The 27,221-nt window shown below is 37.3% G+C and overlaps 1 protein-coding gene across 2 annotated transcripts in view; it reads right to left on the bottom strand.

The window, feature by feature from the left end:
- Nucleotides 1–7,687: 7,687 nt before the first annotated feature.
- The window catches only part of MACC1 (MET transcriptional regulator MACC1), a 62,679-nt gene continuing 43,145 nt past the window's right edge, over nt 7,688–27,221 (bottom strand). The window contains exons 3-5 of one of the 2 annotated variants that reach the window (XM_019727466.3): nt 25,015–26,648; nt 21,264–21,452; nt 7,688–8,581 (exon numbers count right to left, since the gene is read on the bottom strand). In XM_019727466.3, the coding sequence (XP_019583025.2) occupies nt 8,369–8,581; nt 21,264–21,452; nt 25,015–26,648 (2,036 nt within the window). In that variant the 3' untranslated portion in view covers nt 7,688–8,368. Of the gene's footprint in view, nt 8,582–21,263; nt 21,453–24,612; nt 26,649–27,221 lie in introns of both variants that reach the window. The other variant, XM_019727441.3, reaches the window with a different exon arrangement.

Raw genomic sequence — 27,221 nt, 5'->3', positions numbered from 1 at the left:
AAATGACAACTGGGGAAGACTTCATGGCAGTTCCCAGTTGGACATTTTTCTGCCTCTTCTCTCACATCCCTGTTCTGTAGAATCTACTCGGCCCCCACAGAGTTCACCCAGTATATCCGCACCCACCACACTCTTTCTTCCCCACCCACCACACTCTTCAAAACAAATTTCCCAGATTTGCTCAGTGTGCCTTCTGGGTTATCTAAGCCTTCAATTATTTTCGCTTGCTCAATAACAGATGATGACCCCAGGCATGGCACTGTTCACCCAAAATTAAACAAATAGAGAGACCGAGATTCATGTCGTAGTTCCCACCCAGGACATCCAGTCTATTCTTAGACCATCTCCATCGTTTCCCACCTGTCCAAAGAGCATTCTTTATCTGCAGCACTGAGATCCTACAGTGACAACAGAGAAAACCCAAGGGACCGTTATCTACAAATACGTGTTATCTACACTGATATTTTTTATTAGTTTGGATAAGAAGTGTTTGATGATATAACTGGCCTGAAGGAAAATGACAATGTCTTATAATAGTTCCAGCTGCCTAGATATGCCACCTCCCGACCATTCTGCTCATTCTGTGGCTTTGAAGTGCCCAGTACTTCTCGGGCATCTGTGATTTGCCTGTGATAGAAAAATAGGACATAAACCTTAAAAAGGTTCACTGCATGATTGCTTAAAAGACAATTGAACAAAGTAGCTGATTTCAGGAAATAAAAGAAAAACAAGCTGACCCAATCACTTTTATGGGCTGACTTGCGTCTCCCTTCAAAATTCATGTTGAAGTCCTAACCCCCAGTAGCCAGGGATGTGACTGTATTTGGAGAGAGCATCTTTCAATAGGTAGTTAACATGAGGTCACGTGGGGTGGGCCTTAACGCAATGACTGGTGTCCTTTAAATAAGGAGAGGTGGGGCTCAGACACATGTCCAAGGTTAAGCCTTATGAAGACACAGGGAGAAGAACCTACAAGTCAGGAGAGGCCTGGAATAGATCCTTCCCTCACAGCCCTCAGAAGAAACCAACTCCGACAAAACTTTGATCCTGGATTTGTAAGAAAGTATATTTCTGTCATTCAAGCCACCTAGTCTGTGGTACTGACAGTACTAGCAAATTCATAGAATTTTCTAGTAACTAAACACAGAATATACTAACTAGTCAGTACAGAGCTCTCATTAGGATCAATTTAGAATCTCGCTCGAGGCAGGAACCCAGGGCAGGTGGATTAATTACTTGCAGCTCTCATATCAGAACCTTGACTCGTATCCCTAAGCACACAGCAATCTCAGCAATCAAAGTGGGAAAAAATACAAAGTTTCTCTAAGAGTGAAAGGTGGACTGTAGATTTTTTTTCCCTTAAACTGTCAGTGAAACCTCTTGAAAATAGCTTTAGGAATGTAACATCAAGTGCTCTCTACTCGTTTTCTCTTGAATAACGTTGATTACTAATCTTTTATTTCACCACAACCCACAGCATTCCACTCAACCTTGAAAAATGTAACAATATGACATTCCATCCTGGAAAGCATTTCTCCACACAGAGTAAATTGTGAACAAAATTGAACATATATTAAACAGGAACTGTGTTTTAAGAAGGAAAATGTTTATGGGTTCTTATAAATGGACAGGGTGAAATGTCTGATATGTGAGTTATATCTTATGAGAGCTGTTATGCATATAAAACAACCACATACACCGCCTTTGTCAGTAAATCCCTTTCATTTTGCCCATTTTTTTCTGTCTTAGAACCATCTAATTCACCTTGCTCACATGGCTGTTCCACTTTCCCTTGCGTAGTATTTAGAGGTTATTACTGATTCAAAAGAGGAGATAAAGGTCTTCAATGAAAAGTCAGATGGCTGAGAAAGACAGAATACCACTGACCTTGGACTTGCTTTCGTAACTGCATTCAGACACTGTTCAAAGGATTTCGCCATTCTGTTTTTCACTGGCAGGTCATGCCATACGATCCTAACTTCAATTTTCTCAACCAGTCATTCTGGAAACATCTCCTCTACACCTCCCTCCCAGTTTCCTTCTGGCAGCAGGTGAGATGTATCAACTAGGTTATGGGTCCTGCTTGTGAGTGAGCAATTAAGGAGATCGCCCCTGGGCCTTCTGGGCCAAGTGAACCCATAGTCTTGTTGGGGTTTTAAGTGGCTCTGTGAGATCACCAGCAACTTATTAATGGTATATAGAGGATAGATATTGCTGGTGAGGTTCCATTTACTTAGCATTTGATTTAGTGCAGACGTTTATAGAAGCAGGCCTGTTGCCCAGTCTCATAAGAAGGACTCATATGACTAGCTTCTTGTATTACACTTGATAGATAAATGTTTCCTGGTACAGAAAATAGTGCTGCGGTTAATTTTACTCACATTTTTAGTGGAAAATTGCTGTTGGCCTCTCCAACATCTATCTGTTTCCATTTACAGGAACAGATCTCCATTTCACCAGGTGATCAATGACTCTCAAAACTGATGGTCGATGGGATGTCAAGGAAGGAGCATGTGACCCAGGCCTGGCCAATCAAAGACCACTCGTTACAGCCCTTAATGACTGGCTGAGGGATGAGCATAAAACCTAAATTGGTCCAATCAGAGGAACTCATTTTGTGGAGTTACCAAGAAATACTTTCTTGCCCTCCCTACCAATCAAGGTTCACTTAGAAAAGATGAACTAGCAGCCATGATGTACAATAAGGTTTTATTACAGCAATTTGACCAGACCCATTTGTGAGAGCTGGTCGGTCTTGCCTGGCTCTTTCTTCTGTCTGTGGTGCTGAACCTTAAGTCATACATAGGTCAGGCTCAATGAAAAAAAAAGATAGAAGTGGACTGGGGAAGAGCAGAGATAGCTAGAATCTACATTTATCAGTCTCTGGTACCCATATTGGTTTCTAGAGCCCTGACTTCACGCCTGCAGCCTTGCTGCTGTGGATAGCCCGCAGGAGAAGTGGTACTCTTGCTGCAGATTTACATTCCATCTGGCTGTAATTTGGAGAAGAGAAAGGAGAACCCAGGGAAACTGGAGCTGCAGGCCAGGCAGCTGCTTGCCCCTACCCCTAACAAGCTGAGTTGGGGGCGGCAATAGTGTCTGACCTCCAAGAGTCCCAATGTCTACTTCTCCACTGGGATCTCCCAAATTTTCCACAGATTTCTCTTGTGGTCAACCCTAACCAGAAATATTCAGTGAAGAGAACTCTGGGAAACATAGTTTAGTTTAGCTAAGTTGACACATTATAAAGCCATGCCAGCCAGAAACTGGAACATGGAAAATGGGTGGCTGGAGCTGCGGCAGCCATCTTGCCCCATAACGGGAGAGCCCAGAGCTGTGGGGCTGCTTTGTAGAGCCCAAGGATGAAACTAATATAATCAAAGGCAGAGAAGGGGGAATAACAAACAAGCAATTTGTTCATACCCTTCAAGCCCTGAATCCTGAGATGCCTGAAACTACCCTTGAGTTTTCAGCTGCGAGAGACAATAAATTATTTGTGCTTAAGCCAGTGTGAAATAGGTTTTCTGACACCAGCTCCTGAAAGGCTGCTAAATGACAATCTCAACATAGGGTTGCGGTGTTTTCTTTAGCTGAACTTCCCTAGTAGTTTTAAAGAGTAGTCTTAAATCTCATTAAATCAATCCTGGAGAAAACCAAGGGACAGTTAATTTGTATCTTATTATTGATTAGATAATGGGAAAGAATAGGAGATATTTTCCAGTTTTAAAAAGACCAGCACAAAGAGAGGAAAACAAAGTTTCCATTGTCCCTAATAGTCTTCTTTCATTAGAACATAATCAAACTCTTTCCTATGTCCCCCTCACACTTTCCTGAAGGAAGGGGATTGGGTGAGTACACATAATATTTCCTAGGAGTAAAAGAGTGTATTTCCTCCCACAGAATGGACTTTTCTACTATTCCAAGGAGTGTCGTAGCTAATTGCATTATGCCATTTAACCTAACCTGTGTAAGGTCAACATTACATTGAACTTGCCAATCCCAAATCCAGTAATTTCATCATGACTAAGTTGGTTTTCAACTACTGATCATATTATATAAATATATTAAACATCTTGATACATTCCAAAGCTATAAATGTGGGCTTAAATATTGGGAACATTTAAAATCTGCTTCCAGGCACAAAAGGACAGTCTCAAATACCTCTAAGAACAGAACAAAGGAAGTCATAGGTCCTCCGAGGCACCCCCAGAAGAATGATTAAAAGGAGAATTACAGCAGAGGACGAGATATGATGCATGACTGTCAGAGCAAGGTTGTTCAGCTCATCACCATTCCTCGTATGCAGCACTATTCATTGAGGAAGAGAACATCTGGCTACCTTATTAACAAGTGCCTGTAATCACTTTGTAATTCTACAATGGAAATGAGGCATACAGATAGTTCTATTGACCACAGTAGTCAAAAACATTTTTTTCAATGGGGAAAAGTTCAACAAGAAGTTTAACAAGTGATGGATCAGTAAAAACAAGACTTTCTCCAGACATATTTTACAGGAAAAAAGTACATCATTACATACATTTGCAAAATCATCTTAACACACTGAATAAATGTCTCCAATTATTAATCTACTTTTATTCAAATATGTTTACATTTCAGATGAGACACAGATCTTAATCATTTTAATTAGTTTTATAATCAAAATTAGTTTTCAGGCTCTTATTAATGCATGTTTGAAAGAAGTTCACGTTATATAAATAAATGCAGCTATTTTATAAAGTGATTTCTGGGTTTTTCACAATTTAAAAACAATTTCTCTGATGGAATGACATAAAAATCTGTTCATATAAAAGTGAGTTTTTCTGGTTTAACAAAGATTCTCTTATTTCTCTAGAAATGAAGGAAACTAATGCATTGGTTCTCAAAATGGAGTGCCTGGACCAGCAGCCTCAGCATCACCTGGGAATTTATCAGAAATGCAAGTTCTTAGGCACCACTCCACACCTGCTGAGTCAGAAATTCTGGAGGTGGGGCCCAGCAGTCTGTGTTCCAATAAACCCTCCAGGTGGTTATTTTATTCTGAAGAAAATCTTTGGGTTTACCCACCTAGCATAGCGGCAACCTCTGACCTTTGTGGGACTTCACTCAGTAAGCTCTACTGCGGCATGAGGGAGGAAACTTCACATAGAAGAGTGGGGAAGAATCTAAGTGTATGCGAAGAAAAGAGACCCATTTTAATTAGAAAAGCCTCCAGAGACACAAGGTTGCATTATTCTCCTTTTCCTTTGTATTGCCTCGAATATTCTGCATTTAAAAAAAAATTACAGAGAATATCATTTACAGTAGCACAGTAAGAAAATTCAAGTTTTGAAATTTCCAATTACAGCACCATGCGATTTCAAGTGTCGTTTCTCTATTGTGTTTTCATATCACATATTCAAAGCTGTTTACTAGTAGTGACATGTGTTGGACCAACACCATCCATTAATGTAGTGCATTCTACTCCTTCCAGAGATTTAGTCATCCCCAAGTTTCAAACTTCATATGGTATTTCCTACATGACAGGAGATAAAAGTGTGCTGTATCTATTACTGATATGAACAGTTAATGACCCACTGTTGCATGCACCTCCTTAATTGGCCTTCATATTCAGGCTTTAGCAGGAAGAATTGGAGAATTGTGGCTTGCATAGAAAAAATTATGTTGCAAGCTGAGCACTGAACTAATGCGTCATTAGAGGCAAAGCCTGAGGAACTCAAAGAACCGTCTACACTTTTTTACTTCCAAAATGCTTAAAGAAGTTTTAGATTAATGGTTTTTGATGCTTTCAATGATGTCAGAGATGGAATTTAAGTGCCTTATTAATTCCCTTGATTTGCTGCCAAATATTAAAGGCAATTCATGATTACTGAGTTAATCTTTTCTGATTATGAAAACCCATTATGGAAAGAAAAATATAAAATTCAGAAAAGTAGAAATGATTTATAAAATATAAGAATGCATTTATAAGAACAGACTGTTTGGACATGGGTTTAAAATTCCTCTGAAAGGATTTATTATGATTATAAAATATCTGTGTGTGTATTAATATTTAAACTGTTGTTTCATTCTTAAATTACAGAGATGTTTTTCATTTTTTTAAACTCTTCTTAAAGTTCCCAGCCACAATCGCGATACATGATGCAATGTAAACTTGAAGTGATTTATTTAATCTTACTACCCTAATCAGCTAACACGATCCCTGTCTTCTCAGATCTTGGAACCTAGAGAAACCCAGTTATTAATTCCTTACTATCTCTTCCCGAAATTCTCTGTTTTGCGGACAAGTTAATAAGATTCCAAGAATGTTCTAAAGAAAGCAAAATTACCACTAAAATGATTGTGTCCGGAACTTACAAATTGTTTTTGTTTCCTCTCCCTGAATTTACTTTCAACTATAATAAATTCCATTCTCAGTGTGTATATAACTCCTTGGGCAGGCTGTATTCTCTTCTCTTCAAATATAAATATTGAAAGCCATAAAGATTGTTCTTAAACCCTAATTCAAGTCACCTTTGCCAGCATACCACATACCCCAGGGTGGGCGTATTAAAAGCTCTGAAGAGATTCTGCTTTTACTTTTTCGCCAAATGGACATGTTTTATTCAGGATCCCTAAACAAAATCCTTCTTCAGCTTGTCCACATTACCTTTGAGGGTGTGTCTGTTCTTCTTTCATTCCTTCGCCTTTTGGGGCCCTTCACCCTGTTCCCTGAGACACCTTCGCTCCCCTCCTGCCTGAGAGCTTCAGTAGGTTGAGGAATCATGTCTTCACCTTCCCCAAAATGGAAGTAGTGCCTAATCTTCCTTTAGACTCATCATCTCTTTCCCAGGGAAAACGTACTCGATCCTCGATTCTGATCATGGCCCCCATAGCTGTATCTCTTGGCATCCCAGTCTCTCCACTGCAGCTGTTATTACAGATGCCATTTTACATTTACCTGTTTAATTTTTTAACATTGTCTCTATCTATCACTTAGTAATATGAAGTCAGGGATCATGCTGTTTTTTTGTGTGTGTGTTTTTTTTTCCATTATTAACCTCAAGCATCTATGTGCCTTCCACAGAGCAGGAACATGCACTCCATCTATTGACTGAATGACAATAAATGAATGACTGTCCAAAAGACATAAACACTGGCAGGCGGCCAGAGGACTGAACACATGAGTAAGCGCGGACCATCTCTTTGTGAACTCTGCCAGCCGTTATCCTTTATACTGGCCCAAATCCGCATATAGTCTTTGTCTTCCAAAAGCTTTATAAAACACTCTGGTAAACACACACACACACACACACACACACACACACACACACACACACACACACACACAGAGTGTTTGCATGAGCATGCATACATGCAGACATCACTGTTTTGTGGTTAAGATTACTTCATTCAACAGTGATAAATCAAACTTAAAAAAAAAAAAAAAAAAAACAAGCCTTCTTATTCAAAATCCCTGAGAATTAAAGAACTACTCTGCACTATGATTGTGAAGAACAGTCCAGGATCAGCTAGGTCGCGAGATGCTGGAGGGAGGTGGTGAAAACTCCAGGCCATGTTTTCAGGCAACAGATTTCTGATGATACATCATGTTTTCCTTTTGACAGTCTTTCAAAAGATGGTGGAAAAGAGCAATGAGCTTCAATTACAATGAAATAGCTACTATTTCCCCACAAGTTTAAATATGTAATTTTATTTTTTTACTATTTTGCTATGTATTCTGGTTGTTTTAAAAAAAATAGAACCAGGTTTTGCAGAAAGGAAAACCTACTTCCCATTAGCTATATAGCCCTGAGTAGCTTCTCCAGTTCTTAGTTTCTTCACATGAAACATGGGAATAATGCTAGCAAACTCCACTGAGAAATAAGAGAGCAGGTATCAGAAGTCTATAGCCCTTTGCTGATCCATAAAATATGTGTTTGCTTCTCCTCTCTCCCTACCTGTCTCCTGGTCAAACTCCAGTGTTCACATTGAGAACCAGATGAACTGAGAGTCAGATAACAGATAAAAAATAGTTTATCTGGTATCTGGTAAACGATAGTTTATCTGGTATCTGAGTGCTATAATTATGTTAGTAGTCATTTGTTTTAACTTAAATAAGTTAAAAGTAACTACTATGTAAGGGAGAGAGGGTTTTCCTTTCCTTTCTCAACAACAAAGCAGCCTAATGTTTGCATTTAAAACATATACAAAAATACATGTTTGATTATAAAATCTATCCTTGGATTTTGTGTTCTGCTGTGCTTTCACATGGAAAATACTTTTCCAAACATGAAAAAAATAAGCAATACTTTCTGAGCTTTTTCTCTTTGACATACACACACCATTTCCCCCCTATCATTCTTGCTCCCCCCAAACATACCCTTCATTTCTATACTTCCTCAGAAGTGGAAAAGGCCGTTGCTCGCAAGACATCTAAAGAATTTACTAGTATTAAAGCACCCGTTAACTCTCGCCATTGTTTGGTCACAGGGTTTTTCATTTTATCCAAAGCTGATTGAAGATCTTGTAGCACATCTCTGTAACTGTTTCCATAGTGAGCACCCCAAGTATAGAGAAAATCATAGGCAGGTTTCCACATCATCTATAAAGAAGAAAAAAATAGACTATAACATGGAAGTAAAACAGAGAGTAAGACAGATGCTTTAAAAAAGTTTTAAAATCTCTTAAGACTTAAGAGAAAATGGAATATCAATTATACATGGACTCATTTAATGTCACAGAAAACATGTTTTAATAACGATCAGTTCCCTGTTATAGCCCTGTGTTTCTAAACCAACAGATTTTAAAAATAAGGACTACAAGTAGGGCCTTTTTCTCTCTTGATCTACCACCTGTACATTGCTCCTTGCCTTAATGTGAGTACAAAATTCCTTGCACAATTTCTGATGATAAAAAATGTTATTGAGATAAACTTGTAACACTCTGAAAGACTTTTAAGGTTAAAGTAGTAACTCTTCTATTGTTACATCTATTTGTGGTGAGCTTTATGACACCACATGTCATAAGGAGCTATACAGTATGTTTAACACTTTAAGTCATTTTATTTGAGCAAGTCTGTACACAAGGAAAAATGTGGCTTTATGATCGAGTCAAAAGGAAAGCAAAAATATAGTTCTCTAATTAAAAAAGTGATTTAATGATACATTTTTGACCACAAGAAAGATCAATATTCAACACTTTATTATTCTTTCTCTAAGCACCTACCCATACCAAAGACGTCATTGTTTCCATAGAAATAAATGTACGTCAAAGAGGATCTTCATGTACAAGCGTGTATGTGGTGGTAACCAAGGCAACCAGGCAACCAGAGAATAGAGACAAAGGCCGACCATAAGACAAATTGTAACACACACACACACACCCCTTAAAATGAATTTTCTCTAGGGAAACAACTACTAAATGAACTATGCAGTTATAATTGGAATATTTGGAATATAAACTTTATTACTTGCTACTTATTTGGGCTCACTAAACTAATTCATTTGTAATGTTATCCCTTGCAAAATGCAGGAACACAGGCTGAGCTAAACATTATGCAGAACTGTCTTCTTAAAATAGGGCCTCCATTAACAGTAATATCACATGAAGTAGGGCCTTGGGATATAAATTTTTACACTCCTCTTATATCCTCATATACTCTACAACTTAAAAGAACGAAAGTAAGGAATTTCATTATGCTTCAATTCAGTCTACATAAAAGGTTAGGCATCAGGCTGAAAAGATAATTTGACGTTATTTGTCCAAACTGGCATTCCTTGGGTGCCATGAACACCAACATCTTCGCCTCTCTTGACAAAGCTGGATTCTGCAAGGTAGAGAAGGGGAGACAATTGCAAAACGATAGCATATCAAGGTGGTCATGATGCGGCGACAGAAACCATCCCAGATTTTTGTATGTAAGCTTGACCCTCACCAATCTGATTCATAAAGAATTATGTCTTCTACCACTGACAGAATGTGAATGAGGAGTTCTCTCATCTACCTTTCTCTTTTTCTGAATACTCACATTGAAACCAAACTTCCTAAAAGAGCAGGTCGCCACTAATAGCTCAGCAATGGAAGATGAGGTGAGGCATATTAATAGCGCTTTTTTTTTTTTTTTTTTGCCAGACTCAATATTGCCTGTTACTGCTCAGGTGCAAAGAAGCACTAAACAAGTAAATTATTCTGTAGTGGGTGAAGCTCTGCAAAAGCTTTGAGACCTGCATGCTCTATTGCACTCAATTCTCCTGATGCTGAACTAACGGGTACACACATTATTTCAATTTGTCATGTATTATTTAAAATAATGGTGTTTCCAGCTAAAGGCATCTAAGGCCTTGAGTGACCGAGTCTGATAAAAGATGTATTTAAGGCTATTTTATGATATACAGCAACCGAGAATGTTTCAATTCTGAGGTGATAGCACAGTTATCACAGAAAACAGGTGTCTCGCAGGAATCACAAACAGGTAATTTTGGGGTCATTCACTATTCTACAGACTCAGAGTACCTTCATAGTCAGAGGCAGCCAAAATGGTGCCACCGACTTTCCTGGGTGGGTAAGTCCTGCGTCACATAGCTTGCTGCAGCGCGCATTGCTATGTATGAAGCCCGCGGTGCACTCAGTCGGGAGTAGCCCTCAGTGCTGTACGGAGCAGGAAATACACCATAGTGATGTGGGAGTTGAAAACTTTGGATTCCGAAGTCCAATGACATGACTCACCTGTGCAGAGGGAAAGATGACCCCCTCACAGTTGGCGATTTGTACTTACAGCAGAACAGTGTGGCCAGCTCTTGCAATTCAGAGAAATTTGGATAGATTGCTGTGTCCTGGGGCCTAATTAAGATCTGAAAATGTAAAAAGACTTCTGAGGAGTCCCCTAAATTACTCCGAAATGCAAGGAGGGATTTTGCCCTGAATTCATTAGAGATTCCCTGAAGTCTAAACTATAAGCTGCCTAGAAACAGATACAGTAGCAATGGGCTGAAAACATTAGGGTAACGGTAGACTTCATGATTTGTACTAAAATATGAGTATATTTTGCATCCTATTTTTTCCCTCTTTGCAACAAACTAAACCGGAATATTTTTTCAGTGCAAAATTTGATTTGCTGAATATAATATCACTGGTTGCTCTTAACACAGGTGACAGAAAAGAACTACTGTAGCACAAATACAATAGAAATATCTGAAATACATTGTTGTTCATTAAGTAATCATTTCACTTATTAAACCAAGAAATATTGAGTACCTACCAGTACAAGGAATTTTGTTACATAAAATTATTAATATAGTATGACTCTTGCTTTTAGAAGTTTACAGCATAGAAGGGAGATAGAGACTTACACAAACAATGACCCAATGTATAAACAGACAGGACTTGGTAATTATTCACAGGTAAGAAAAAAGCAAAAATGCATATTTTAATTCAGTGTGAGATTAAAAACAAAGACAGTGTTCATAGTTTTCATTAACTGACAAGCATTACAGTGTAATACAAAGCAAGGTGGGTTTTGGTGTGTCACAGTACAAAACCTGGCTTCACATCTGAGTTCCATTTCCCATTAAATGAGTCAAGTTGAGTAAATTAATCAAATTATCTGAACTTTGAATTTTTTCATCTATATAATATGGGTACTCACTTCCAAGTCTTGCATCCAAGGCACCTCGTGTAGGATCTGGCATGTAGGAAAGTAAGTACTTTGGGGGGTGAAGGCAAGATAAGAAGTCTAGTTTTAGCCCCACTGAGTATGAGGTAAAGGAGGGGCTGTATGATAAGAAATTGGAATGGGGAGATGATCTCCAGGGAGCAGTCAGGATAAAGTAATGGTGACAAGCATGAGAGCAGAGGAAAACGCCAAGGACGAGGATAAAAGGAAGACACAGTTAACCCTCAATTAAGTCTACCGTGAAGGGCCACAAGTAAGAAATAGAAGCAATAAAAGAATGGAGAGCAGCTAGAGTCAGAGTGATAGAAAATGAAAACAGGGTGCTTCATGTTGCAAAAGCCAAGGTCTAATAGCATCCCAAAACAGATATGCAGGGGAGCCAGCTCTCCAGAGCCGACTGTTCGCCTGGACTTGTTCAGTGACCTCACAATGGGAGGCTAACATCCTTCTTGCTTGCAGTACTGATACCACAGAAACTGCCAAAAGCTACAACTGCAGAGCTGGTTGTTAAACATCTACCAACATGCCACTCACTGAGGACATCGCTCTTCTGGTACCTCCTCTGCTACCTCTGACATCACGCAATGTAGAAACAAGGGAAAACTGGAAAAAGACAGGATTTTGGCAATTAGTAGGTCTTTGGAAACCTTGGAGGAAGAAGTTTAAAGAAAGTGGTGGAAGGCAAACTGCAGGTATGAGCAGGTGCCAAGGAACTGGATGCCACAGAACAAATGGGTCACATGTGAAACTTGAAAATTAAAGGAAGAGAGAAAAACGCTAGAAGGAGAAGCCGTGGACAATAAAAGTGTTTTTAAAAGGAAAAATATGTAAAAAGTAATATTCTACAATGGAAAGGAGAGTTTGTTTGGGATTCTAACTTTGCTAGATGGACAATTTAGAGTTGTTGAGAATTAAAGAGACAGCATACAGAAAACACTCAAGACAAGTTAAATTCCTTTAGGCAGCAAACATAAATGCAGGCGAATATTAAAAGCATTATGGAATTGCGGAATGTAATGAAGGGAGCAAGTATCAAGAAAAATTGAAAAGGAATGGAATCAAAAGCATATGTTATAGTTATGCACTTGATACACTGATTTAAAAAAAACATTAAATTTGGGTACTATGTTTTCCTTTAATAAACAAAACTCTGCCAGGTACAATAAATATAATTTTTTCTATATTGAAATTTGCCTTAACAATGCCTAATAAAAGTTCATCTTTTATCAATGCAATAAATAGTCTCATCAGTTGTTTTCCTTTGTGGTATAGATATATGACATTAGAACTCAAGTCCTTAAATACTTACACTTTTATTTCTTTGGCATTTATTACCTTATGTCATTCTAGTTTTCCTACTCAGCAAGTGAACATACATTATCAAAAACAAAGACACAAGAGGTAATTTACATACATTAATTAACTATAAACTTTATAAAGTTATGTCCAAAAATATATACACATTAAGGCCACAAAGGATTCTAAACTGTGGGTGGTAAATTAAAGAGAAAAATGAAGTCATTTTCTCTGGAAATGATCGAATGAATAAAATGAGTAGAATAAACAATTTTCTTTCCAGGATGACCCAAGTTAAATCCTCCAAAAGCTGGAAATGAGTTGTGGACTGCCAAAATGTCTCCCAGGTTTATGTTATATCTATATTCAGTGGTATTAAAATAGTTCTTCCACTCTTGCTCAATGTTATGATTTAAGGCAAAATATGTAGAAACTCTGCACTAATGCCTTCACGAATCACAAGGAAAGCATGTTGCTGAGGGTTTGTTTCTGTGGAATTATTCTTAACCACAAAATAAATTATCCCAGCCTTCTCATCTTTATCACAAATATTGAATACACAGGCATTGTTCTTACCCTGTTACTCTTGGATTTTTATTTTTTTTTTTAACGTTAACTTTATGGTGTGACAGGTTCATCTTTGAAGAGGAAGCATGAGGCTGATAAAAACACAAAGTCGTTAATTTCTCATCTATGTGTTTTGGTCTCTATAGAAAGGGCAGCAGGATCAGTAAGCATTTAATCTACTAAAGTTGAGCAATTTTCCAAAGTCCCAGCACTTGTGTGGAAAGAACATGTCTTGCTTTGGTCTATCTTCTAGATATTATGGTACAAAAACAAAGGTAAAAGAGCAATGAAAAAGTAATAAGTAGAACGACAAAAGAAATGAAACAGGAATAGAGATTAAAAAATTAAAGTTTTCAAAATTTAGAGTACTTACTCCCAGAAGCCAATAAGACTTTAGATAACGTCCTAGATAGTGAAATGCAACACGAATAAAGGCAATTTAGATTTGAGCATAATATCTATGTCTTTTTTTAGCCTGCAAAACATGAATAGCATAACGAATGCAATTGGTTTTAATTACCTTTGGGTAATTACATTTTGCCACATTAAAGGATTAATAATCCACCTACTTTCCTCATAAAACTATAGAAGTGATGTTTCATTTTAAGTGCAATTAGCTGTAGATGTATTAAGGCAAATTTGCCTTATTAATGACTATTACATGTATTCTATCTTCAGTACATCTTTACAATATCCAGGTGGAACGTCCATCACCTGCAATTGGAACATAGTAGGGATTCTTATTTCCTCAGAAGGGAGATGGTACTTGCTTAAAACTTGACATAAGATTCTCTTGGAAAACACTCTTTAGAGACAGCCAGCTCTGGTTGTTCTAGGCATAACCAACCACTTGGAACATCATCGGTTAAGCATGAACCAGAGGAAAACGGAGGATCCATTCCTAGCTAGTATATCTGCTCAAAACAATCTGACGTCCTAGGAAAACCTGCTGGTCAAATCATCCTCACCAATTCCTGGTTAGATGGATTCCGTACTGCCTCCTTGTCACCCAACCCTCACGCCCCACTACAACCATTTATTAGTAGACATCTGAACATTGACGTTTTAAAAAAACGGGGCTTCTCCAATCTAATCTTTCAATGTAAATGTGGAAGTAAATGAGGGAAAACATAGTGGTGAGAGCTCTGGATTTAGAGAACCATATTGTGGGTTTGAATCTAGACTCTTGACTTACTAGCTCCAGAATCTTGGGTAAGTTACAAAACTTCTCTGCCCCCTTATTTTCTCCTTCTGTAAAGCGGGGGTTGGAAGGGAAGTGTACCCAGTGCCATAAAAGCATGGCTAAGTACACAAAGTAAACAGGTATGAAGGGTCTTGGCACACACTAGGTACCTAATTAATATTAGTTGGATATTAACATTAACATTAACATATCAAATCAAACCATGGTCAAACATCTAGAAAAAAGAATCCAGGTCACCCACTAGCTACAAACCTAGGGCCATTTCACTAAGGTATTGCCATGAATCTATTGCAATATTAAGTCATTTCAATAAATGCTGATTTAGGTATACTTAGCTGGACTTTGGTTTTCTGAAATTCCTTGTTGTTTGTGATCCCTAATAATAAACCTTGATAAAGATAATCTAAGTCAAATATTAATGTCTCTACATTCATTTTAAAATATCTTTATAATATTTACTCTAATGTGATTATTGTTTCTGTTAATATTTGATTTTCAGAGTGGTAATGAGACATGTAATATAGAAGAAAATCAAAGATCGCAGGAATACAATGTGTTACACCATTAATTTTACTACGATTTTTTTTTATTCCATTATTTCAAAAAATGGAGTATCTTTCGGGAATTAAAAACTGTAGCAACAAGCCTTAAAGTATTGCAAAAGCTACTCAATGATAATCTAAATATTATGTCACTGTGCAAAATCTCTAGTACAAACAACAAAGATTTGAAAAATTATTCTATACATTTTCACATCGATAAATTCTGATATAATACTTTTTCCTTTTTAAAGAAATTGCAAATATATTTCTTACTGCAAAAGAACAGCAAACTAAAGATTTAAGTACCAAGGCTAGAATTGAACTAGGTCCAGATACTAAATCAGACAATGCCCACATCCCTGTAAGCAGAATCCAGGAGTTGCCATGAGAGCCAGAAAACTATAAAAGTCCAAGAACATTCCTTTTATATTTTGCAAGAGATATTTCCAAAGGAAAATGATATGTTGTTAGCCAATAAGAAAAAGCTTATCAGCCAAGACTTTGTCCCATTTTTGTCCATACTTTACAATTCTGCCAGTTTCTCAGAACAAAAGCCCTGAAATCAATGCCCATTTTTCCCTTATCGATATTCTTTCTATTATTACTTTCAGCCGTTTTACTAAAAATTAGTAGTATAGTACCTTATTCTCTTTTCTAAAATCACTCAATGGCACACAGTTGCCAAATTCACCTCTTCCTCTTAGTCCAAAGTAGATTACACATATTTCACCTATTACCGTGTGCAAAGCATTGTCCCAAATATTTCACATATATGATCTCATTTAATCTTCCAATTATTTGATGAATAAGAGTATTATTTGCCACATTTAAAAAGAACTGATTCCTAGAAAAATCAAGTAACTTGCCCGAGGTCCTGGAGCTAATAGATGGTAGAGCTGGAACAGGAATCCAGGCCAGGAATCTTAACTTCTGTGCTCTGGCAACCACTTGAGACTCCTCCATCAACATCAAATAATATACATCCGACCACATACCCCAATGATTATTAGGATTAACTCTACCCTCCAGCCCACATGTTCTCCAAAAGCACTGAAATCCCCTCCGGGACCTCTCCAGTTATTCAAATGCTTCAGGACCACGATGTATGTATTTGCTGATGGCTTCTTCCCACTTTGACTTTTTTATTTAGTTGATTCTGAAAGGACTTATCACCAGTGGATAGGACTGTGTATAAAGTACCTGAATGTGGACCCTAATTCTGTCGCTTAATAACCATGTGAGTCTGGATAACTTACGTAAATTCATTCACTCTTAGTTTACACTCCTGTAAAAAACAGATGGTACAATGTCTTCCTTCCAAAGTTGGTTGAAATAAATGAGATTGTGAAGAAAACGTTCATAATGATTAGCTGCCACTCAGAAAACACATAATGCACAACTCTTGTTATTCGCATTATTAGTTATTTTCACTTTTTTAGCATCTGTTAATATACTTCTTTAAAACATAGTAATTCAAATATTAATGGTTTATCCCAATTCCCAGGCCAATTAAGATTTGGCTTTAGAGAGAAAAAAAAAATCATTGTGGTTTTTTGTAGCTCCTAATGCTCCAAAGCCAAGAGCTGACAGTCCCAGAAAATGTGTTAAGTATACGGATGAATTAAACACTGAGAACAAGAATTTAGAGGGAAAAAAAAAAAAAAACTAAACAAGTAGGAAGAATTTCTTATAAAATTTTCATTGACTGATAAAAAATTAATAAAATTAGCTGTTTAAGGATCATGTACTCTCATTTTTTACCTAGGCTTAGAATAAAGTGCTTTGAACACCAGAGTTGCCAGTCAAAAATGAGGAAGGATAGACTCTGGCTAGAAGGTGAAACAGAGAATTAGATCCTCACTGATTAAGTATTAATGATAAAGGCTTATAAACACACCTTGCCAATTATAATTCTCTATAGGTGAGAGGTTTCTAAGATAAAAATAAATATTACAATTACAGATGTTGACTTTGTTGGGCTTCCATGGGCAGGGGGGTGGGGGGTGGCCCATTGTAGCAGGTCAGGTAAGAAATCAGTCTCAACAGGCCTATCTATTGATAGGTGCCTGTGGTTGAGGTAAAGGCCCGTGAGCACTGATTGGTAAAAGGTAACTTAAAGGGCAAAGTGAACCTTTAGTGTCCTCGGTGAATAAGTGTCCACACTGAATAAGATGGAAAGATCGTAATCTTTATTGTTATGTAGGGGGCCAGCGGGAGAGAGTTGCTAGGTAAATTATTGTCATATACGGTCATGATCCCCAGAGGCCTAAGAGAAGAATACCTAATTTAGGCCTGTGAATACCTTCTCCCTGAAATCCCCAGCATCACCCCTTGTAAAATCCAACTGTTGTTAACAATGGGCTATTTTTCTAATATTTTATTGATTTCTTTTTTTTTTTAATTAAAGCTCTAAATATCTTCAGAAAAATACCAATTAATTTTTACTAACTTTCACAAGAAAACCTTGGCAACGACCATCTTTGTACAGGATACGAGTATTTTTTCAAAAGAAATACTCTGAGAAACATGTGTCAAGTTTTATAGTTTTGTTTTTATGTAGGAATTGCAATGTCGTTAGAAAAGTTGAGTAACAGTTCTTGAAATTTAACTTCAGAAGATGGGTAATTTAAAAAGTGACGTTCTCAGAAGTCTCTAGAGAGGCTTTTTTTCATCTTATAAAAGAGTAAGAAATGACTAAAGTACTTAAGAGAAAGCTGACATACTATTAGCAATCTCCATGCTTTAATTGGCTCGAGGCTTGATGAAGATGTTGAAACAAATTTTGGTAATATCATAACTTGAAAAATAGGAGGAAAAAGTGAAATGAGATGCTTAAATCCCCGTGTCCTGATCACAGCTACTGGCTTTGCCACTCAGCCACGATATTGGATCTGGAGTGGGTGGACAGAGCGTAAAGTACAAGGACCCGAAAGTCAAAGGCATGTGCCCCAAACCTGGTTCCATGGCTTTCCAGCTATGCACGTTTAAGCAAGTAACATAGTCTCCTTACATTTTAGAAAATGTTAGTGCCTGCTCTATATGTTTCTGTTGAAAGAATTAAATAAGTTGAAACATTACTGAAATAGTGCCTGGCACAGAATAAGTGCCAGATAACTGTTAAATACGATAAAAACAAAACAAAGGGAAAAGAGAGAAATTGAAAAGAAAGGAAAGTGAAAGAAAGAGCTGCATTGTGGGCATTGGCACTCACAGAGGGAAATTTTCCAAACTGTGCCCTCTGAGGTAGTGAGATAAAGGAAATAAGGCAGCATGGGAACCATGAGACCTTGTTATCTCCCTGCCCCAATTCCAGTTCCCTCCCTCTGCATCCCCCACCTGGAATTAATATCAGCATGTTTTGAAATCAACCATTTGATTTGTAAATTAATTATATTTAAGAACCATCTCCTTCCTGAAAGAAAAAAAATTGTACAGTTTTGTTTTTCCCCCAGGGAGATGGAAATTAGCATACATTTATCTTTAGTTTAAGTGGCCTAACAGGTAAAGATTCCCATAGATTATTTGGGATGGCTTTTGGTCAAATACACCACAGATTATTTTTAAGCATTTAACAACATGGATCAGAATGACGACTGCTAGTATTAATAACAACAAATTAAGTAATAGCCCCAAGAAAGCCACCTAGGGGCTTTCCTTTCTGCTTCTGAGTATGAATAGTCTCTGGAATAGACTTAGTCACGGTGACCTGGGCTATGCAAAAGTAAACAATGGAAGAGTGGCCTAATTGTTTGGCCTCCATCAAGATTTGCAGGAAGATAAACTAGAAACAACCATAATTACAGAGAAGTCAGATGCTTAACAAAGCTGAGAGAATAAATAACTCTTTGATAAACAACTCTTAATAAAACCTTTCTAAAAACAGAGACATTAAGAAAAAAAAGTCCTACTTTCAATTAGACCATTTTTTAAAAGATTTTTTTGGAGCCATTTTAGGTTCACAGCAAAATTGAGGGAAAGATATAGAGATATACCATACCGGTCCCCACAAATGCACAGCCTCCCCCATTACCTACGTCCTTCACCACAGTGGGACATTTGTTACAATGGAGGAATCTACATTGGTACATCGTAATCACCCCAAATCCATAAGTTTATATTAGGGTTTTCTCTTTGTGTTGCACATACTGCGAGTTTGGACAAATGTATAAAGACATATAGCTATTGTTATAGTATCATACCAAGTATTTTCACTGCCCGAAAAGTCCTCTGGACCTCACCTATTCACCCCTCCCTCCCAATCACTGATGGCCACTAATCTTTTTACTGTGTTCATAGTTTTGCCTTTTCTAGAATGTTGTGTGTAGCCTTTTCAGATTGGCTTCTTTAGCTTAGTAAGATGTATTTAAGTTTCCTCCATGTCTTTTCATGGATTGATAGTTCATTTCTTTTCAGTGCTGAATAATATTCCATTGTCTGGAATTGTCAGTTTAATTATCAGTTCACCTACTGAAGGACATTTGGTTGCTTCCAAGTTTTGGCAATTATGAATAAAGTTGTCATAAAGAGTCACATGCAGGTTTTTGTGTGGAAGTAAGTTTTCAGTTCCTCTGGGTAAATACCAAGCAGCATGACTGATGGATTGCAAGCTAAGAGTATGTTTCATCTGTACGAAACAGCCAAAGTCCCTTCCAAAGGGAATGATTGTACCATTTTGCATCCCACCTGCAGTGAATGAGGGTTCCTGCTGTTCCATATCCTCACCTGTATTGGGTGTCATCAGTGTTCTGGATTCGCACATTCTAATAGGTGCGAAGTGGTATCTTAGTCAGACATTTTTTTAATCAGTTAACTGAAATATTACAGCAACACATCCCTCATACTATTGTTCCTTTTTTCTTCTTAAAAAACATCTCATCTTTTAGTTCATTCAGTAAAAACTGATTTGTGGGTTATAATGCCTTCTTGGGGCAGTCTAAGAGGGGGAATTATGTCCTCAGCCTCTGGCTACGTCTCCTGGCTGAATTGTCTTGTTTAGAAGAGTCCTGCTGGAGAGCCAGGCTCCAGGGGCCCAGAAGCTGGCCGCTGAGACCTCCCCTGGGATTCAACAGACTTCATTTGACTCCTGCCTTGCCCTGCACAGCCAACTAGCACAGTGGCTTCAAAGTCAGAAAATTTCTCAAGAAATTAATTCCCAGCTCTGTGCCCAAAAAGGAAGTGGAGAACATAGCTTCTGCCTCCTACAAAGTCATCATCTAAGAGAGACAATCTTTCCTTAACTGAAATACCTTGAAAATGCTTAAATTCTTGTGAAAGAAAGATATAGAACATTTTTTAGGTGCTTGTCATTGAAATATTTAATTCAATAATAATTGATTCACATTTATTTATGGTAAGTGGAGAACATATTTACCTAACATAACATTTGCTTTAATATTAAGAACAACAATATTTGCAAGGTAAATACTTACTTTGTTCTACATGCTATCATTCTGTAGTTGATGTCTATAGTTCTTATTATATGCAAAATTATGAAGGCGATAAAGAAGCTCTTATATACCTCTAGCTCTCGTTACCAGTCATCCCACACAATCCACCCTCTTAATGCTTGTCACCCAACTTTGTCACAAATGACTAAGTCTATACCTGAGGGTGATAAATACTTATTACTATAATATCTTTTTCCATTGCCTTGATGGGGTCCCATCTCCTCCCTTCAAAGTTTATCTGTTCTCTGTCTCAAGTTATTATTGCTCTGCCTACCAACTGGCTAGCTAGCCAACGGATCACTTCTTCTGATCAAAGGCCATGCTAATATGCAATCCAATAGGAGAAACATCAATATATTTTAAAAGCTCTCGATGCTTTTAAACAGTGATGTGTGTATATGTCAGATAATATCAATGATTGTAAGGGCGGTGACTTCAGTTAGTGGATCCTCTAGACCACTACCCAATTAATTTATGCAAGTGGTTCAGGATTGATTACATTTGATTTACTTGCTCTGCAATTTTTCACTACTGAATCAGACAAACAGAAACATTACCTCAACAGCAAGATCTCCAGCTTTTCCTCGGTGAGGAATTTCATATGCCTCCATTTGTTGCTTTGTGAGTCGTACTAACTTTTCAGCCAGTTCCCTCCAGCCTTTACCAAGCTTGACAGCTGAAGTCAGAATCGCAGCCTCTTGGATGATATGTGCTACTAACCCTTGGCAATCCATCTTTAGCAGAGCCTGAAGCAATAATTACATGTCATAATTAAAAGCAACTAACTTGGGCTTTTTCCAAGAAATTAAATTTTTCATTACATATTCTAGAAACTGACATGCTTTTTCTCACCACACATATATTTGAGTTTCCTAAAATTTAAAAAAGTTGATTTAATTTTAAGAAAATCCAACCAGCAAAGGACAACAGACACAACTTGACCAAAATTAGGGGAGATTTAGGACCAATTCAGTGGCTAACTATAGGGCCTTAGGTAAACCACTTACCTAATATTTTTTAATATCTTTAATTGCAAAAGAAGGATGTTGAACTAGATACTTCTAAAGAGGTTGTAGCAGTCTACGACTTATCCACCCAGGGATGATTATTCACTCTACCAGAGAACTGGCTACAGGACTTCTCTAAGGAGTGAATACACTGGTGCTGGTAAACATTATTCTATTTTTTATCAAAATGTGATTTTAAATTTCCCAGAATCAGGCCTATTGCCTGAAAGTGAGACATTCCTACAACTTTGAACAAAGCTATTGATAATTATGAGTTTTATAAAAACTAACTCTGTCCCTTCACCACCAGTGTAATTGCGCTGAATATAAACCACAAATTATTAAAGATAAAAAACTTAAGTCTTCTACAATGCAAAATGGGACATCACCAGACTCTTTCTTTCTTCCTCAATTAGACTGAGCTTTGTCAATCACCCTACGTGTTTCAAACAAGTCTATGACTTTCTCTTTTTGCCTTGAGTATGTTTTAAAAATGTGGGATTAGGTCTCTCTATATCTCTCTTCTGTTCAAATAAGCAAATAAACATGTTTGGTAGTCCCTCAATTAATGGCACTTAAAAAGTTTTATCTATCATTATGAAACAGTAAGTAAAAATGAATGAGCAAGTAAGACAACTATTAAAGTCCATAGAGTGTTCACTCCTATGGAACCATTAGCAGGACTGCCCATGGTCTTTGTACATACAGTACATATTGATCCATAACTTTATAGTGAGGAGTTATGATCTTAGGGAGAAATAGTACTGACCCAGCAGGCCCCTGAAGATTCTTTTAATAAGAGAACCTTAAGTGGAGTGGGTTTAGCAATTCTGATTCCAGTTCCTTGTTGTAAGGAAAAACAATATGCATTTAGAATTACAAACCTGAGTTTAAAGTCCAGCTCCACAAAGTAGAGGACTTTAGGAAAAGCACAAAATATCTCTATTTACTAACTTTTGAAATGAATACAGTGTTAATAACACCTCATCTAGCTCCCTATAATCATTATGAAAGTTGAATCAGATGCTGAGGTACTTAGTGTCAAGTTTCAAGTACATAAGGATAGCAGGTCTCAATGTCTAGAGATGACTAAGGGGTTTAGAACCCACAATCTTTACTTGCTGCATTCCAGCTATCTCAAATTAGTATACAGTCCAAGAAAAACTGTATACTTACTATGCAAATTAAGTTGCAAGAGGGAGACTCTATACCATGTGCTCCACCATCTTCTGGTCAGACCTAAGCCCCTTCCTTTCAGAAGTCCTGAAGCCTCCATTGAGGCACAGTATGAGTTTTTTAGGAACCACTTATTTATTCCCTTGAATGAGCTCTCCACCAGCACCACCTTGATTAGTCACAAAAGCTATTCAATTAATTATCATACATCAATACAACGTAGGTATGATCAGGCTTAACTTTCAGGCCATTTGGCCAACATTACCTTTTTTTGCCACTAAGAAAGCAACTTTCAATTTAAACCTCCATGGGTCCATGCTGAACATGAGCTACCGGAGGTAATCAGCTGCTGCAAAATGCATGTGCAGCTTTGACCAGGTGGATCAGCCAATGATTGTAAATGGCCCAGGTTAAGTGATAAAGCTGCATGCCACCAGAGAGCTATCCACTTAACAACTGGATATTGGGGCTTTGAAAATTTAACCCCTGTCAGTATCACTGTAGAATCATAAAAATAATTGAAGGAGAGGAAATGTTTTATATATACTTATTTCTTTATCATATAAATTATTGTTAATATCACTGGATAAATTCCTCTCCAGAAATTTCTCTCCTTCTCCACTTTGATTAAAACTCAGTTCCTCTACATGAACCTGCCCCATCTGGATGAACCACTCATCTCCTACAGAGCACCAGCCCTGCACAATTATAATGGTATTTACTACACACACTAACACACGTACTGAAACATTTTTACACACCCACACACAACTTGTTTCAGAAGGCATAGTGGTTTTAAACATGGTTGTGGAACCAAAAAGTTTTCAAATTCCATCTCTGCTACTAACCAACTGTGGAGCCCAAACTCCCAAGACTCAGTTTCCCCTATTTGTAAGATGAAGACTAGCTAGAGTTACCCCCTAGAGTTGTTATCATGACTGAATGAGAGCGTGTGTATGGAGTGCTCGGCACAGGGCCAAACAGAGAATCCTAGAGGAGTGATAGTTATCGTTCTTATTACTTATACATTCACATTTTAGCCATTTTTAGGAATATGCTCTTGATTTTTTTTTTTCTTTTATAAAATACTGAATTTCCATTTTAAAGGGAAAACAGTTCTTCATCTTTCGTATAACTCTCCACTGAGCCTTACACTGGGGTGAATGTTGTCTTGAAAAAAAAAAAAATGATCCTGTAAGTACTAATAAAGCATGAGGATTATGAAGAGAATAAGCAATATTATTTTGGGATTATGATGAATTGCATACAGAAGAAGAATATTAAATTGCTTAAGTAAAGGACACAGATTATATGTTTTAAAAAACACTAAAAGTGGACCTATAGCGAAGGCCAAGTTAATTAGTTTTGTTTCAGTTTGCTCTTATTCATGTTATTGGAGTTTCTATGATATTTTAAGAGCCATCCAAATATTTGAGAGAGGAAAAGAATCTCTTAACTGTTACGCTCTAGCACAAACAAACTTTAATCTTCCTTTAAAAGAAGATCCTTGTGGGCCTAGTTTCTGCGAAAATCACTACTGAATCTAAGAAACTAAATATATGCTCTTGTAGGAAAAGCTATATATTTCCAGTAAAGTGACTTCAATTTATTTGAGACTGCTGAGAATTTTTCAGCTTCTCCTCTCATACGTTTGGTTATAAATATTACCGAGTTAATCAAGCTTTCTATGGTAAATACATTACTGTGATCAAGAAATACTCACCACAATAAGTTCATAAAGAAAGTTTCTGGTATTCCTGTTTGCATGACAATCTTCCTTTAACTTCTTTAAAACATAAGAAACTTTTTCTGATTCTTTGTCTGCTTGTATTTGATCAAAATCTTCCAGTGCCAGGTGTGAGTAACCCAGGGTATCAGCTAAAACTTTCCAATCATAAACCTTTTCTGACACCAAGGTCAATACAACTGAATAGATATAAGTCAGTTTTTTAAAGGGCAGAGCAATTTGTTCAAGAAGGTTCCTGGTTGTAAAGACGCTATCTGACATAGGCATTACGCGTTCCTTTGCAATCACCTTGATATTTTTGCAATGCACAAGTCCAATTTTACCTCTCAGGACTCCCACATACCAGTCTTTCACTTTGGACTGACCAATGGCTCTTACCTTACCTTCTCCAAGAAGAGCTATTGTGTCCCCCTTGAAATATTCAAGTAAGTAGTCAGTCTTGCTTTGTCTTAGCACTGTCTTCAGGGTTACCCCATAGTTGGTCAAGTTCAATCTTCTGTCTTGAAATGTGGGATATTTAACATGCACTGTCAGTAATGAAGGAGCAGAATTGATTTCCTTCTTCTGCAAATTTTCTGGTGGATTTGAGAGTCTTTTTAAGTTCGGGGCTGGATCAGGTGTAGTGACAAAGAACTGTGCAACTGGTCTACCATTGGGAGGCTCCAACTGAACACAGAAAACAAATAAGTGCATCTCTCTGGAGTCAACTAAAGAAAATAAAAACTGTTGATGAACTATTTGATTTGCTTGCAACTGCTTTTGTTTAATTTCTTTTCTTCCTCCTTCTGCCTTTACTTCAAAATCAGGATCACAGGAAAAAACAGAAATGTTTAAATCTTGTGGCTTATCAAGTAAGAACGAATGCTTCCCCCAGAGCTGAAACACAACTGGAGACGTGTTCCTCCCCTTCTTCATATCAGAGATTGTAAGCTTTCCTGGCATATAACTGTGTCCACAAACTGTGAAAACAGTAGTGAAACTGGGATGGATATATTTTGGCCCATAAATTCCAATCGAGGTGGTTTTGTGGATGTAATCCCAAACGGTGGCAGCTGGTGACTGAGTCGCTTTAGCTTGTGCAGCAACCACTAGATACATCACCTGATTCAAGTCTATTAGCTTGACTTGGATGGTGTCTTTATAAATGTAGCAATTGTTTAACACTTTGAAAGGGCCTTCTTTACTCAGGCTGTGTAAACACACCACTTCTGTCATGACTTGGCTGAAAGGATCCTTTTTCACTTCAGCCCCGATTTTCATCTCCAGCAAAATGGCTTCCATTGTGTTAAGGTTGCCTAACGTGATTTCCAACAGGGGGCTTACAGTGCATGAAAGACCATGGTTAAGCATTTGTGGAGGATCGAGGAAAACCCTGAGGGATACCTCTTGGAATTCTCCCACAGCTACATGACCTTGGGGCACGTGAACAGTAATATCTGATTCAGGTAATTGTATTGACCCTCCTTCATGGTTTAATTTACAAACTATCGTGGTCTCTGCAACTTGCGTTTGGGCCCATCCAGGACTCTGATTAATTGTATTCAAATCCAGACAGGAACGAGCCAGCTGGCGCTGACTTAGCCAAGCCATCTTATAAGCCTCTCGATCATTCTGAAGCCATTCTAGGTCTTGTTCTAGGACCTGGTCAGAGTTATCTATATCCTGAGGGGCACGTGCTGTATCATCTAAAATGTCCAAAAGTTCTGAAACACTTTTAGATCTCCCTGACTTCCTGGAGGAAGACTGCCTAAGCAATTGTTGTACATCGAGCTCATCACCAGAGGAATCAAAAGAATTTCCAGTTTCTATTTCTCTAAGAAAAAGAAAAGGATCTTCCTTCAAGATGGAAATATTATCTCTCTTCCGGTTATTTCTTAGCTGAGTTATGTCATCCAAAAATGGGTTAGAAGCAGACAGCTCATTCCAGAATGGATTTGTAGCTTTGGAGGCATTATTGCCATGACTTGTGAAAGCATCTGTCCAGTTGAGAAGCAAACCTGGGTCTGGACATTCTTGTTATTTAAATGAAAGCAAAGCAAAACAGAGATGAGTGTCATTCTGAGATACAACCAAGATTAATTTTTATTACACTTAAAAATTCAAGACTTTTTATTTTGCTTTTTGATGTCTAGTCTAATAGGTGCTGCTGCAAAATTAATCTTAAATTTGGTCAAATTTGTATGTTGTGAGGAAAGGGAAATTGTTCTACCAGTTTATTTTGACCATATGTAATCTTACATTATTGTTTATAAATATAATTTATAAATAAATAAATGTTTAACAATTTAGATAATAATCAATTTAACACATTTCCTGAAAATGACCCAGACTACATATACCTATGCCTTATAGTTTTATGTCTCATTTTCACAAAAGAAAACCTCTGAACAAACAGAATAATTCAGTCAATTCCCTAGATTTTTCTAAACATTGAATAGTTGTTTTCAATATTCGCTTGTTTTTCTTTTCTGATAATATTCAACATGTGAAAAATATCAAATACATCTGTTAACAGCTAAAATAACTTTTAAAAAACACAATATGCCATATTAGACAATTATGCATCTCTTAATTATTTTCTAATA

Source organism: Rhinolophus sinicus, chromosome 4 (genome assembly GCF_057876585.1).
Source record: "Rhinolophus sinicus isolate RSI-liver-muscle chromosome 4, RSI-T2T, whole genome shotgun sequence".
Classification (NCBI taxonomy): Eukaryota; Metazoa; Chordata; class Mammalia; order Chiroptera; family Rhinolophidae; genus Rhinolophus; species Rhinolophus sinicus.
The sequence above is the reverse complement of the archived record's forward strand: the minus strand, read 5'-3'. Positions and strand labels throughout refer to the sequence as shown.